This window comes from Chionomys nivalis, chromosome 9 (genome assembly GCF_950005125.1).
Source record: "Chionomys nivalis chromosome 9, mChiNiv1.1, whole genome shotgun sequence".
NCBI classification, from domain to species: Eukaryota; Metazoa; Chordata; class Mammalia; order Rodentia; family Cricetidae; genus Chionomys; species Chionomys nivalis.
The window spans coordinates 83026096-83042233 of record NC_080094.1 but is presented as its reverse complement, the minus strand read 5'-3'; the positions used below and the strand labels follow the sequence as shown (position 1 = coordinate 83042233).

The 16138-nt window shown below is 40.5% G+C and overlaps 1 protein-coding gene and 1 non-coding gene across 4 annotated transcripts in view; both read left to right on the top strand.

The window, feature by feature from the left end:
• Ckap5 (cytoskeleton associated protein 5) overlaps positions 1-16138 on the top strand; it is a 95263-nt gene that overhangs the window by 67325 nt on the left and 11800 nt on the right. For all 3 annotated transcript variants that reach the window (XM_057780844.1, XM_057780845.1, XM_057780846.1), the window contains 9 exons: positions 1855-1943; positions 3286-3411; positions 7722-7871; positions 8444-8647; positions 9165-9300; positions 9804-9997; positions 13329-13501; positions 14765-14938; positions 15132-15252. In XM_057780844.1, the coding sequence (XP_057636827.1) occupies positions 1855-1943; positions 3286-3411; positions 7722-7871; positions 8444-8647; positions 9165-9300; positions 9804-9997; positions 13329-13501; positions 14765-14938; positions 15132-15252 (1367 nt within the window). The remainder of the gene's footprint in view (positions 1-1854; positions 1944-3285; positions 3412-7721; positions 7872-8443; positions 8648-9164; positions 9301-9803; positions 9998-13328; positions 13502-14764; positions 14939-15131; positions 15253-16138) is intronic.
• Positions 9534-9644, top strand: LOC130882180 (small nucleolar RNA SNORD67). Its single transcript, XR_009057809.1, has one exon. It is a non-coding gene; the product is annotated as a small nucleolar RNA SNORD67 (small nucleolar RNA).

Genomic DNA, 16138 nt, shown 5'->3' with positions numbered 1-16138 from the left:
GGGAACATCTAGCTTAGTGTACTTTAACAACAGGAAACCTGGGAGGTTAATGATTTTTTTTTCACAAGGTCTAGCCAATTTTAAATTCTGCTTAGTCACACGTGAGTGCAGAACACTCGACTTATCAGAGGTTGAACCTGGAGCTCATGCTAAATTCTCATTCTACCACTGATCTGTATCAGGAGTCAAAAATTGTCTTATAATCCTGTTTTTTGTTTTGTCTTGTTTCAAGACAGGGTTTCTCTGTGTAGCTTTGTCCTAAAACTCGATCCATAGGATAGACTGGCTTTGAACTTGAAGAGATCTGCCTGCTTCTGCTTCCCAAGTGCTGGGATTAATAATCCTGATATTAAAAGTTGATAATATAGCTGGGTGATTGTGGTACATGCCTTTATTTAATCCCAACACTTGGGAGGTAGAAGCCTGCAGATATCTATGAGTTCAAAGCCAGTCTTGTCTACAGAGCAAGTTCCAGGGCAGCCACAGCTACACAGAGAAGCTCTGTCTCAAAAAATCAAAAAGTAGGGGCTGGCGAGATGGCTCAGCGGTTAAGGCATTGCCTGCTCTTCCGAAGGTCCTGAGTTCAATTCCCAGCAACCACATGGTGGCTCACAACCATCTGTAATGAGATCTGGTGCCCTCTTCTGCCCTGCAGGCATATATGCAGACAGAATATTGTATACTTAATAAATAAATAAAAATATTAAAAAAAATTTAAAAAATCAAAAAGTAATAATAATTTTTTTTTAAAAAAAAAGTCTATTTATAACCTGTAACCACTTGTTTTCTAGATTTCTTGCGTTAACAGAATAATTTCTTTCTGCTTAGTGGGGTAGAACTTGCTGGTGATGTAGAGTCAGAAATTTTACCTCATGCACAGCTTGTGGTCAAGTGCATAGCAGGGTTAGCATTAATTGGAGTCTTGTTGTGAAGATAATTTCAGTGATGGCAGCTCCTACATTTAAAGAAGTAATAATTTGATAAAAAGTGTTGTGTGTTATTTTTAATATAATTTCAAAATTAAAGTTTAAATATTGTTAAGGTAGAGGCAGACTCGTTGAATTAATCTTGAAACATACTTGAGAAGAATTTTTTTCCAAAAATTACTTGAAAATTTCTTTCTTTTCTTTTTTTGTTTTGTTTTGTTTTGTTTGTTTTTGAGATGGGTCTTTATATAACTCTTAACTGTCCTAAAACCCAGAATGTAGATTAGATTCTTGGTGAGTTTGCTAACCCAGCTAACTGCTTAGCAGTGTCTAGCACTGTGAATATTAGCTAACAAGGAGAAAACTTCCAGCTAACTTCAAACATGATTTCTTTTTATCTTGCATCTGAATAGTGTTTTCACCCATAAGGTTTTATGATCTAATCTAGCTCTTAGGCTGTCAAGAACAATGGCAATTACCTGTTTTTTGTTTTAGGTTAACTTGTGGCTTCTAGGAATAACTTTACTCACCCAAGCAGAGTACCTCAAACTTCTATTATTGCCTTTTGTTTTTAATTTCTTAATTAGTTTACCAAATAACAAGTTTCTTAGAGTTTTTTTTTTCCCAAATATTCTTAGTTTTGATCCCCTTACTTTCTTTCACAATGTAGATCATATTCTCAAATGTGCAGCCAATCTCCCTGCCTCTATCTCCCAAGTACTAGGATAACAAGCATGTGCCACTACGCCCAACCTTTAAAGAGATACTTGAAGAGAAAAAAAAGGACTAGGGGGAAAAAATCTTTAAATGCTTTATATATTGATACATTTAAGACTACAGAGGTTTTTTTTTAATCATTAAGTGTTTAATGTACATCGGATAAGTGATATTAATTTAACATAGTACATACTTTCCCCTTTTCTTAAAGCCCCTGTTGAAGATTCTGTTTCCAGCATCTTAGAAGCTAAGCCCGATCTGAAAAAGGCTAAAGCTCCAGGAGTTTCTTCCAAAGCAAAGGTGTGTTAACTCTGCATACTTACATATAGTTCTTTTGTCTTTTTTTTTTTTATATAGATTTTTTATTTATTATGTATACAATGTTCTGTATGTGTGTATGCCTGCAGACCAGAAGAGGGCACCAGACCTCATTACAGATGGTTGTGAGCCACCATGTGGTTGCTGGGAATTGAACTCATGACCTTTGGAAGAGCAGGCAATGCTCTTAACCGCTGGGCCATGTCTCCAGCCCCTAGTTCGTTTGTCTTAATTTCATACACAGAGTCACGCAATATGAAAGAACATCACTGCACTTGATAATAGGAAATTCAGTATTTATAGAAGTTTCTGTGACTTTTGTTTGTTTGATTGGTTTTCCTGAAACTGGAGTTACAGGCTGTTATAAGTTGCCATGTGGTTGCTGGGAGTTGAACCCTGGTCCTCTGGAAGAGCATCCAGTGCTCTTAACTGCTGATCCATCTCTCCAGCCCCAAATTCTATAATTATTTTAAAAACTTACAAAACACTTTTATATAAATGATCTAGTTTTTTTTTTTTTTTTCTTGTTTGTTTTTTGACTGAATGATGTCAGTGCTTAAAAAAATTCTGGAACTTTTGCTACATTTATAAGGATTTCATCAGTAAGATTCAAGTTGTATTTACTAGTTATCATTTTTCTTACATAAAATATTTTAGTCATATTATATTTGAAAACTAAGTATTTAAAATATTTGTAGCAATTTAGAAACTGATTTAGTATCTTAGTACTGTATAGTATTACTATACAGTAATATAGTACTATGCAGTAATATAGAACAATATAGTACTGTAGTACTCGCTACAGTAGAGATACATTAAAAAAAGATGCTAAGAGAAAAAATAGAATTTTCTCAACTAAATGCCATTCGTTCAAATGGCATTAATATTAAATATATAAATAGTATTGAAGAGCTGGGCGGTAGTCAGGCCTTGAAGCCCAGGACTCGGGAGGCAGAGGCAGGCAGATCTCTTGAGTTTGAGGCCAACCTGGTCTATAGAGCTAGTTCCAGGACAGCCAGGGCTACACAGGGAAGCACGCTCTTGAAAACCAAAACAAAAACTATTCAAGATTTCAAGGAAGAAAACAAAAAATTGTCTGTGACCCAGACTAATTGGAATTAATAGCAATTTTTCCAAATATATATATATATATATACCTTTTTAGCTCAATAACTAACAATTCATATAATATAATTTAAAACATTTATAGAACACATATAATCAAAGTCTAAGGCTGGTTTCTGTAATGCTCTTTTGATAGGCAACAGCCTATTTTCATCAGACTTGGCCCACCTAAATCAGTATTCTCTTAACTCGGTTGTAGAGTGCACAAGGGAAGAAAGTGGCAAGCAAAACCACCATAAAGGAAGACGACGACAAATCTGGACCTATTTTTATTGTTGTTCCAAATGGAAAGGAGCAAAGAATGAGAGATGAGAAAGGATTAAAGGTAAGGAAGTGATATGAAGCCTTGGGAGTTTTTGCTTGTTTTTATCTTGTTGATCAGGCTGGGTGGTAGTACCTTTAATACTAACACTGGGAACCAGAAGCAGGTGAATATCTGTGGGTTCAAGGTCAGCCTTATCTACAGAGTGAGTTCCAGGACAGCCAGGGCTACACAGAAATCCTGTCTCAAAACAAAAAACAACAACAAAAAGGTTTTCAGGCTGGGAGTGGTGGCATATACTTTTAATATAAGCAAAGGCAGACAGATCTCTATAAATCTGGCCATAGCAGGCCAGCCAGAGTGTGTGTGTTGTGTGTGTGTGTGTGTGTGTGTGTGTGTGTGTGTGTGTGTGTGTAAAATGAGACTCTATCTTTAAAAATAAAAGAACAAGCCTGTGGTGGTGGTACACACCTTTAATCCCAGCACCTGGGAGGCAGAGGCAGGCGGAGCTCTGTGAGTTCTATGCCAGCCTGGTCTACACAGCGAGTACCAAAACAGGCTCCAAAACTACACAGAAAAAAACCTGTCTTGAAAATCGGAAAAAAATGTGAGAGCTGCAGCCCCGAGCTGATACCCCTGCCCCGTTTGAGGTGCTGATCTGCAAGGAAACTTAATAGATTCCCTCTGCTCCTGGAGCGGGGAAGGAAGGAATTTTGAGTGCATGGTGACCATTCCTTGATCCCTGCCAGGGTCAGGTTACAGTCCCTTCGCAGCCCCTCCTCATTTGGTGCCATGTTATAAAACCAGCCCAGCAGACAATAAAGAGAGCTGTTCCACCTCAACCTCATGCTCTGTGTATTCATTCAACCTGGACACCCTCTACTGAGATTCTTGGTTCCAGCCCGCGCTGGCGCGGCAAAAAAAAATTTGTTCTTTTCTTTCTTTCTTTTTCTCCCAAAATGGGCTTGGTAGCATATGACTATAATCCCAACACTGAAGAGGCTGAAGAGGCAAGTTTGTAAAATTTATTTATTTTATTTTTGTTTTTATTTTATTTATTTATTTGGCTTTTTCGAGACAGGGTTTCTCAGTAGCTTTGGAGCCTGTCCTGAAACTAGCTCTTGTAGACTAGGCTGGCCTCAAACTCACAGCATGCAGAAGGGAATCCCACATCAGTGCCCTGGGCTTCATCTTGAGCATAGTAGACATTTTATTTTGAGATAAATTCTCACTGTGTAGCACAACTAGCCTGGAACTAGCTTTGTACAGCAAGCTAGATCTGTCTACCTGTCTTATACCACCACACCTAGCATGGCAGAAATTTTGCAGATCACTTTGTTTTTGTTTATTTTGTTATGTTTGAGACAGTGTCTCTAGATAGCTCTGGCTGTTCTGGAACTCTGTATAGCCCAGGCTGGCCTTGAATTTACAGAGATCCACCTATCTCTCCCACTTGAGTACTGAGATTAAAGTTGTTTGCCACCGTTCCATTTGTAGAAGTTAGTTTTCCCCTTAACACTATATGTATCCCAGAGATTCAGCTCGAGTCATTGGGTCTGAGGGAAGGCACTGCTATACACTAAGTCATTTTGCTAACCCTAAACAAGTTTCTTCTTTTTTTTTGATTTTTCAAGACAGGGTTTCTCTGTACCTTTTGGAGCCTGTCCTGGAACTCACTCTGTAGACCAGGCTGGCCTCGAACTCACAGAGATCTGCCTGCCTCTGCCTCCCGAGTGCTGGGATTAAAGGCGTGCGCCACCATCACCTGGCACAAGTTTCTTCTTAAAATCGACATTCATTCATTATTTCTTTATTTACGTTGGTTCTTTGAAAATGTCATGCTAAGTATATTGATCTTACCTACTTCTTCCTCCTTTAATCCCATCAGGTAGATCTTTGCATTCCAGAACCACCAGGTCTATGTAGAGAATTCTTGTCTCAAAAACAAACAAAAAATTACTTCTTTATTTGAGAGGAGGAATGCATGCATTTGCATGTTCACATTTACTCGTGTACCTATGTTTTGATTATTTTTAATCTTTTACATTACAAACTACTCTCATAAACATGTTACAGAAACCTAAGAAATAGCTTAGTAGTTCAAAAGAACATACTGCTCTTGTACAAGACCCAAGTTTGATTTCAGCACTGTGTCAGGTGTATCACAGGCACCTGTAGCTCCAGCTCCATGGTATCAGATGCCTCTAGCTCCATGGACACGTACATAAACCCACATTTGAAAGCTAGGCGGCGGTAGTACATGGCTTTAATTCTAGCACTCAGGAGGTGTGGAGATCAAGTGAGTTTGAGGACAGCCTGGTCTACAAAGTGAGTTCCAGGACAGGCAGGGCTGTTGTTCCACGGAGAAACTCTATCTCCAAAAACAAAATAAAAAATTATGCCAACTGTGTTTATTCTGTCACAGAATAAATGTTATAGCATTTATTTATTTCCTGTTGTTGTTGTTGTTTTTATAATTTGATGAGGTTGCTGCTGTCCCTCCCCCCCCCCGGAATTGGTACAGGACATGGCCAGGCATCCAAGTTCTCAGCACATGGGAGATTTATTACCTCAGAGGGACAAATAGGTGGGGAGGCTGCCTCTGGATTGGGCAAAGGCAAAGAGCAAAACAGCAGCAAGTGTTTTTTGTAGGAGTGGGTATTTTAGCAAAAAAGGGGACGTCTTATCTAGAGTGAGTTGCTAAGACCTGATTGGATGGGTTAGTCAAATAATGAATTTTGATTGTTGTACCTTGGTATTTTGTCTCAGAAATGAATCATTGGCCAAATAAGGCAATGGGCCTTGGGGGCTAGCTTTAGGAATGTAATCTAATGGTTTAGCAAGGAAAAGAGAAGAGTCGCACTGGCAACATAGACCAGAAAGCCGGCATTTTAAAATGGCCACAGTTTTTTTCGTGCTATAGCACTCCGCCAGCAAACAGCAAGAAGTTGTGTTAAACTCTTTGTTTTTGTGTCTAGAATTCCTTTTCAAACTCTCTCAGGTTTTAAGTGGATTTAGCTGGCCATGTGGGTGCCAGTTTATTGCAGGAAAAGTCCGTTTGTTTGTTCCAGCTGCCCAGAACCGAAATAATCACACAGAAACTATATTAATTAATATAATATTAATTAATACAGCTTGACCCATTAGCTCTAGCTTCTTATTGGCTAACTCTTAAATCTTAATTTAATCCATCTTCATTAGTCACCACGAGGTCATGGCCTACCAGCAAAGTTTCAGCATGTCTGTCTCCCGTGGCTCCCCTCTGACTCCGCCCTTCTTCCTCCCAGCATTCCGTCCAATCCTCCCCACCTACATAAGTTCTGCCCTTTCAACGGGCCAAGGCAGTTTCTTTATTCATTAATGGTAATCACAGCGCACGGGGGAATCCCACATCACCGAAGGGTAAAGAACAAAACCCGTTGGCTCCAGTGTTTGCCATGATTGGGCCTGTGAGAAAGCCTTTACATCAGCATCTCAGCATCTCATCATCTCATCATCATTATTATTATTAGCAAGTTTCACTATCTAGACCTGGCTGATCTGAAAATTGCTAAAATACACCAGACCAGGCTGGCTACTAGGGATTAAGAAACAAGCAAACACAATGCTTGGCAGCATTTTTTTTTTTTTTTAATACTAAGACTTATTCAGAATTGTTTTCTTGTAAGATTTCCAGGGTCGTTAGTTTTCAGAAGTGTAACACCTTATGCTATATTTTGTATTCATATTTAATTACAAATGAATCTTATGTAACTAAAAAGTATCTTAGAGCATAGCAGGGTGATACATGCTTATAACTCTATAACATTTGGGAGGTTTAATGCAGCAGGAACTCTACCTTGAGGTCAGCCTGGTCTAAAGAGCAACACAGTCTCCAAAAAAGCAAGCAACAAGGAGCTATAGAGGTGGCTCAGCAATTAAAAGCGCTTGCTATTCATCCAGAGGACTAGGATTTGATTCCTATCACCCACGTGGCTGCTCACAACTGTCGCTCTACCTCAAGCTCCAAGGAATCCAATGCCTTCTTCTGGCCTCCAAAGGCATCAGGCATGGATGTGATACACAGACCTATACATACATATACATACCGTCAAAACACAAAAGTAAACAGTAAAAGAAAAGGTAATTCAAAAAATATGTGCCAAGACTTAGCAGGCTGTGAATTCAAGGCCAGCCTGCTGTCCATATTCAGTGTCAGAACAGTCAGTATTAAATGAAATGGCAAGACCCTGTTTTGCGGGGAGAGGAGGCAAGGGACATGCTAAAGAGCAAACAAGTATCACGGTAAGTAGGGTCCTTCAGCTGTACCAGGTAGCTCAACTTTGCTTCAGTTGAATTGTTTACACTTGCTGCCTTCCTGTCTTTCCTGTCAGGTGCTAAAGTGGAATTTTACTACCCCACGGGATGAATACATTGAACAGCTGAAGACTCAGATGTCTAGCTGCGTGGCTAAATGGTTACAGGATGAAATGTTTCACTCAGAGTTTCAGCATCACAATAAAGCCCTGGCTGTCATGGTTGATGTAAGTCTTCAAATAGATATCTATCTGTCTCAGGAATATGAAAATATGAAGTACTATCTCTGTGAGTTTGAGGCCAGCCTGGTCTACAAGAGCTAGTTCCAGGACAGGCTCCAAAACCACAGAGAAACTCTGTCTTGAAAAACCAAAAAAAAAAAAGAAAAAAGAAAATACGAAGTACCGTGTAAAATGGTCAAGTTGGAATGCCCTGAGGAAGAAGTAGAGTACACCATGTTCTCTGGATAGCTATCTCAGTTGATAGAATAAATGATAGTGTATTTGGGAGATCTTTTTGAAGATCTAAATAAAAATCTTTTCTTTTGGGTACCAGTACAGTTTAAGAAATGGTGGGTCTAGGCCGGGCGGTGGTGGCGCATACCTTTAATCCCAGCACTCGGGAGGCAGAGGCAGGCGGATCTCTGTGAGTTCAAGGCCAGGACAGGCTCCAAAGCTACAGAGAAACCCTGTCTTGAAAAACCAAAAAAAAAAAAAAAAAAAAGACATGGTGGGTCTAATATAATATAATTTAAATTTACATACAGTCTTACCTGTGGGATTTTTACTTTTATCTTAAGCACTTGGAGAGTGAAAAAGAAGGTGTCATTGGTTGCCTAGATCTTATCTTAAAATGGCTTACCCTCCGGTTTTTCGACACCAATACAAGCGTCCTAATGAAAGCACTGGAATATTTAAAATTGCTCTTTACCCTGCTAAGTGATGAAGAGTATCATCTTACTGAGAATGAAGCATCTTCCTTTATCCCCTATCTCATCCTCAAGGTAATGTGTTCTCATCCTTTAAGAGTTAACTCTAGGCCGGGCGGTGGTGGCACACGCCTTTAATCCCAGCACTCGGGAGGCAGAGGCAGGTGGATATCTGGGAGTTCGAGGCCAGCCTGGTCTACAAGAGCCAGTTCCGGGACGGGCACCAAAGCTACAGAGAAACCCTGTCTTGAAAAAAAAAAAAAAATCAAGAGTTAACTCTAGGCCGGGCGGTGGTGGCGCACGCCTTTAATCCCAGCACTCGGGAGGCAGAGACAGGTGGATCTCTGTGAGTTCGAGACCAGCCTGGTCTACAAGAGCTAGTTCCAGGACAGGCTCCAAAACCACAGAGAAACCCTGTCTCAAAAAACCAAAAAAAAAAAAAAAAAAGAGTTAACTCTAGTTTTTACATATTCTTTCGTTTATTGTATGATGGTACCTCCTTTCAACTCACCCTTAAGTGAGTTCAAAATACAATAATGCATGAAATAACCATCACACTTAGAAAGGGTCTTTATTATTTCTTGTTGTCCAGGTCGGAGAACCAAAGGATGTCATTCGTAAAGATGTCCGTGCCATCCTGAACCGGATGTGCCTTGTCTACCCAGCCAGCAAGATGTTCCCCTTCATCATGGAAGGAACCAAATCCAAAAACTCTAAGCAGAGAGCAGGTGAAGCAAAGCATCTGTCCACCTATCTTTATAGAGTTGCTGAGAGCTGAGTGCAGAGCCTCAGACATGCTAGATAAGTGCTCTTGTCTGAGGCACTAAGCTCTGTGGCTTTAGCCTCCCAGATTAAATTAAGGTACAAGTCTTTGCATAAGTGATTCTCAACAGTCGTTTATAAATAAGCAATGGAATTTGTTTAGTGTCTGCGTAGCTGCTTCCAACTTTCTTATTCATATTGTGAGAGTGATGAGGTGCACACTGGTGGAGCTATAGTGTCAGGTGATACAGGCACCACTCAGTACCACCCTGGTGACAAAATCAAGTGCACAGGGGCCATCTGACTCACAGGTATAACCTATCATGGACACCTAGAACACCATTGTTTCATTGGTATGTGACAGTGTAAAGGAAAAAGATTTTAGCACTACGTGTGTGCCAAAAGTTTGTAGAAACCTATATACCAAACATTTTTGGGTCTCATTAATCTAGTCTTTCTTCCTCAATAGAGTGCCTGGAAGAACTAGGTTGCCTAGTTGAGTCCTATGGTATGAATGTTTGTCAGCCAACCCCAGGAAAAGCCTTAAAGGAAATAGCTATTCACATAGGAGACCGAGACAATGCTGTGCGGAATGCTGCCCTCAACACCATTGTAACAGTATACAACGTACATGGAGATCAGGTGTTCAAGCTGATCGGAAATGTGAGTGACGTTTCTATATGCCTTGTCAGTATGCTGTGAAAAGTATTCCTAGATTCCTGCCATCTCAACTCCACTGAGTTTCAGCAGTTATAAACTTAGCCTCTCACGATACCCAGAATCCAGTTACATGTTTTGGGTATTTTCATTTGATGTTGGATATTTGTGCTGGGCTTAATTTAAAAAAAAAAAAACAAACCTTTTTTTTTTTTAAATTTACAGGGGTTTGCATAAGACATGAGAGCTATTTTTAAATCAAGAAATCTGAGCTAGCCTGGATTTTAAATTTTGTATGGCAGTCTGCTCTGTGAATGTTTTTGTTTTTTTAATGTACTTTGTTTATAGTTACCAAGTACAATTGTGGGAACAACGTTGGATAAAGGATCAAGAGTCTCAACCTTCAGCCATGTGCTTCTTTTCCAGGCACATTGTTCCACCTTCTGACTCCTTGCTTCCTTTGAGCCAGTCATTATTATGGCTTAACCTTGGTGCTTTATTCTGCTTGCTTGTTTCCCTGCTGCCCAGACACAAATAATCACACAGAAACTGTTTGGCCAATAGCTTAAGCATATTTCTAGCTAGGTCTTTTATCATCATCATTATTTGTTTTTTGAGACAGGATTTCTCTGTAGCTTTGGAGCCTGTCCTGGAACTAGCTCTCATAGACTAGGCTGGCCTCGAACTCAGAGATTCACCTGTCTCTACCTCCCACATGCTGGGATTAAAAGCATGCACCACCACCACCCGACTCTAGCTAGCTCTTACATCTTAAATTAACCGTTCTATTATTTTATATTTTACCATGAGGCTCCTGGTTTACCAGTAGGGTTCTGGCATCTGTCTTGTCAGCTACACGTCATCTCTCTGACTCCGCCTACTTTCTCCCAGCATTCAGTTTAAATGTCCTCTCCCCAACCCCAGCTCTACTCTGCCCTGCCATAGGACCAAGCAGCTTCTTTATTCATTAACCAATAGAAGCAACACATATATAGGACTTCCCATGTCATCAGTGCTCTAGTAGCACCATTGTTATACTTTAAATCATTGTGTTTCCATTATCTGATGAAAAATACTATGACAAGTGAAGGACATAAAATAGGTAGAAGTTTGCAAATGACCAAAGGCGAAAAGTCTTACTTATAGACAGTTTTTTAGTAGCGCAAAATAAAGAAACTTGAGCCGGGCGGTGGTGGCGCACGCCTTTAATCCCAGCACTCGGGAGGCAGAGGCAGGTGGATCTCTGTGAGTTCGAGGCCAGCCTGGTCTACAAGAGCTAGTTCCGGGATGGGCACCAAAGCTACAGAGAAACCCTGTCTCAAAAAAACAAAACAAAAAATAAATAAATAAAGAAAGAAAGAAACTTGATTAACTTTTTAATTTTTTTTTCTTTTTTTTAAGATAGTTTATTATATCTCAGGCCAGACTCAAACTCACAATGTAGCCAATGGATACATTCAACTTTTTTTCTTTACTTATTTAGAGACCAGGTTACTCTGTGTAATAGTCCTTCAGCTCAACATCTTGACCAGCCTTCTCTTCCCTCACCTTCCACCCCCATATCCTCAGTGCGAGAATTACTATTGTGTGCCACTATTTTCAATATTTTGTGATTCTCTGTGTCAAACCAAGACTTTGTGTGTGCTAGGCAAACATACTACAACTGAACAACCATCACTACCCTAACTTTTTACCTTTTTGTTATAGTTACTACTATTTCCTTTTCTTTCATATGTTATTGTTATAGCTATGCAGATATTAATGGTAATTAACTTAATAATGTAGTGTTTTGAGGCTAGCAAGATAATTCAGTGGGAAAGGTCATTTTACAGCAAACCTAAAGCCTGAAAGGAGAGTCAGCCTCCCACAAATTCCCCTACAACCTTTATGTGAGTGCTGTGGTGTTTGTGTGAGCTTGAGCGCGCGCGTGCGCACACACACACACACCAAAAGAATAAATAAAAATGCAAAGAAGCCCCTTTTAGAAATAGTGGAGTGGTGGGTCAGGCAGTGGTGGCTGGTGCTGCACCCTTAATCCCAGCACTCTTGCACAGGACCTGAGTTTAGGTCGCAGACCCAATGGTGTCCCACAATCATGTAACTCCAGGCTGTTTGTTTGTTTGGGGGTTTTTTGGTTTGTTTTTTTTTTTAAGTTGGGGTTTCTCTGTATAATAGCCCTGGCTGTCCTAGAACATGCTTTATAGACCAGGCTGACCTCAAACCCAGCCCTCTTGCCTCTGCCTCCCAAGTATACCACTACACCCAGCTTTAACTCCAGTTCTAGAAGATCCTGCCCAATTCTGGCCTTTTGACACCAGGCACACGTGTGGTACACATAAGTATCTTCAAGCAGATGTTCATACATATAAAAAGATAAAATCTTAAAAATAAGCAAAACCAGCCTGGGCAGTAGTAGCACATGCCTTTAATCCCAGCATTTGTGATTAACTCCAGCCTGGTGGTTATGAGGAAAGTGTCCATAAAAGAACACTGACACATAATTGAATGTCAGTTATGAAGAATGGTGAAGAGTAGATCTCTATGCAAGGGACCTGCCTATTAAGTGTTAGGCCCCAAGCCATGTGAAGAAATTGAGAAGTAGCATTCATAGGGAGGAGGCATAGGCAAACCAGAAAAGGGATGCCATGGGGAAGGGATGGAGGCAGAAATAGGAGATTGGTTATATACAGATTGGTTAAATAAAAAATGGGAGTCAACATTTCTTTTTTTGTTTTGTTTTTTGAGACTGGGTTTCTTTGTAATAGTCCTGACTGACCTGGAACTCGCTTTGTAGTCCACTCACTGAGATCCCCCTGCCTCTGCCCGTCTGCCAAGTGTTGGGATTAAAGGCATGTGTCACCACTACCTCGCAGGAGTCACATTTCTTAAAATTAGAGACAGGAGCTTGGCAGTGGTGGCGCACACCTTTAATCCCAACACTTGGCAGGCAGAGGCAGGGAGATCTCTGAGTTTGAGGCCAACCTGTTCTACACAGCCCAAAGAACAGCCAAGGCCACACAGAGAAACCCTGTCTTGGAAAAAACAAACAAACAAACAAAGCAAAACCATCCTAGTATATTCTCTTCCCTCTTTTTTTTTTTTTTTTTGTTTGTTTGATTGTTTGTTATTGTTTTTCGGGACAGGGTTTCTCTGTGTAACAACAGCTCTGGCTGTCTTGGAACTCACTTTGTAAACCATGCTGGCTCAAACTCAGATCTACTTACCTCTCCCTCCCAGTGCTGGGATAAAAAACTTGTTCTCCCATACTGAGCTTGGAGTCCTCAACTAGGACTTGTATTTTAGTAAGTGGGTGTGCTAATAGTTTGAATTTTTACAGCTTTCAGAGAAGGACATGAGCATGCTTGAGGAGAGAATAAAGCGGTCAGCAAAGAGACCCTCTGCTGTACCAGTGAAACAGGCTGAAGAGAAACCTCAGCGTACACAGAATATAAACTCTAATGCCAACATGCTACGAAAGGGGCCAGCTGAAGACATGTCCTCCAAACTGAAGTATGCGGCTAAAGATAGTTGTCTGCTCTACGAACTTAGCTTTGTGTGCGCAGAGCTTGTCCTGTAACATAGTCTGGAGTTTGTGTCACTGTCATGCATGACAGAGTGTCTGGGTTAAATGTCTTATAAGCAAATGTTTAATCTTTCATTCTTCATTGTCTTTGTCTTTGTCTCAAAACCACTTCTAAATGGTCTTGTGCCTTCTTTCACTGCTTTTCCGTGGACAGAATTATGTATCGCACTTATAGGATGTAAGTACTGCCTGCTAATTTCTCATTAGCAGGGCTCTTATATCTTTCTAACTTCTGACATGGATTCTTCCCCTCTGGAGAGTGACTAGCTTTTACAACAAGGCAGCAGAAGGTGGCCATAAATATCAGGCCTCCCATGGAAGTCTTTTTTATATTTGGTTGTGCTTACATTCCTGGTTTTTGTTTTTAGTTTTTTGTTGTTATTGTTGTTGTTGTTTTGGTTTTTTGAAACAGAGTCTATGTAGTCCTGGCTGTCTTGGAGCTATGTAGACCAGACTGGCCTTGAACTCACATTGGTCTGCCTGCCTCTGCTTCCCAGACTACTGGGATTAAAAGTATACACCACCATTCCCAACCCTAGTTCATGAGATGAGAATAAGATGCGTGCATCGCAGAATTAGCTTAACGGACTCAAAATACTGCCTTCTAAAAGAGACAGCATTATTTTAGGCTGTGCCTCAAGCATATTTTTAACCAATTTGAATTTGGAAATTTTGCATAACTATATAATACTGACCCTGTCCTATCACGAGTGACTTCTTTAAAAAGTAATGGCTGTCTTTTAGAGTATGTAAAAAAAATGCTAAAAACTGCCTAAGAGACCTATGATTAGAAATTAAACACTGGCTAATTTTATGGAGAGGGTAGGGAACAACCCAGTCTACATTATTTTAATACTTTTGTTCATGGTAGTGGGTTTTGAGTCTATATAAGTATTTTTTTCCCCCAAATGGAATAAAAATACAAGTTTTGTCAACCTTAGAAAATTAGAGATAATACACTTAGCCAGTACTGTAAGCACAGATTAAAGTTGCCTGCTGTCCAGGATAATCCTGAGCCAGTGTTGTTACTTCAGGCACTTTCCTTATACTCAGGAATTTAAATCCTTCAGAGGGGCTGAAACCAGAAGTTGAACATCTGTCTTGAAGCTTTGAAGCAGCTAGCAGTGCTAATATTATCTTTGTGTTAAGAAATCCCTCCTAGTTCAGGAGTCTCTTTTTGCTTCCTTTAGCCAAGCTCGAAGCATGAGTGGGCATCCTGAAGCATCACAGATGGTTCGCCGAGAATTCCAGCTGGATTTAGATGAGATTGAGAATGACAATGGGACGGTCCGATGTGAGATGCCAGAACTTGTCCAGCACAAACTTGATGACATTTTTGAACCTGTCCTTATTCCTGAACCTAAGTAAGTTGAGCCTCTTTGTTTAAATATGAACAGCCCATGATCATTAGAGTACATACCTGAAAAGTTAAGACTTCCTAGAATTGATTACTACCTGCCTGATAGTGACATCATCACTGAAATCTGTCTCATAATTCCCACTAATTGAAATGTCTTGTAATACAGATTGAGTTTTTCCTTTTGATCTACTGTCTAGGATCCGGGCTGTCTCTCCACATTTTGATGACATGCACAGTAACACAGCATCTACTATTAATTTCATTATCTCCCAAGTAGCCAGTGGTGACATCAACACAAGTATCCAAGCTCTGACGCAGGTAAACGCGATGTGTCCCATAGCAGTGATCCCACTGGTGGGTGGAGAGGCCGTAAGATAATGGCTGCACTAGTGCAGTCCCAGTGCTGAGCGTAAGGCAGGGATCAGGTGGTTTGGTTTGGTTTGGTTTGGTTTTTCGAGACAGGGTTTCACTGTGCAACAGCCATAGCTGTCCTGGAACTAACAACCAGCTCTGTAGACCAGGCTGACCCCGAACTCACAGATCTGCCTCCCAAGTGCTGGGATTAAAGGCAGGATTAAACACTACCTGGCACTGTTCGATATTTTCTTGATTTTTTTTTTTCCCAAAGGACACAGGGCCTTCTTAGTCATCATTTGCCTCAGATCCCCTAGAACTGGAGTTACAGACAATTGTGAGCTACCATGTGGGTGCTGGGAATCAAGCCCAGGTCCTCTGGAAGAACAGTGAGTGTTCTTAATCCTGAGCTAGTTCTTCAGCCGCCCCCCACCAGAAGCTGTATATGTGATATTTATTATCTTAACCATTTCTTACCTAACAGTCAGGTTTAAAGGTATAGAGAGGGAAGAACTAGTTTTGCGTCCACTGTGGTAGCCATGGTTATGAGTGGAGAGCCATATAAGCTCAGAGTAAGGAAGGAGGTAAAGCCCAGTAGCTTAGGAGGAAAGCGTTCATAAAAGAACATTGACACACAATTGAACATTAGTTCCGAAGAACAGTGAAGAAATATACAAGGGGCCTGCCTGTTAAGTGTTTGGACCCCAAGAAAAGTGAAGAAATTGAGAAGTGTAGGGGCTGGAGAGATGGCTCAGAGGTTAAGAGCATTGCCTGCTCTTCCAAAAGTCCTGAATTCAATTCCCAGCAACCACATGGTGGCTCACAACCATCTGTAATGGGATCTGGTGCC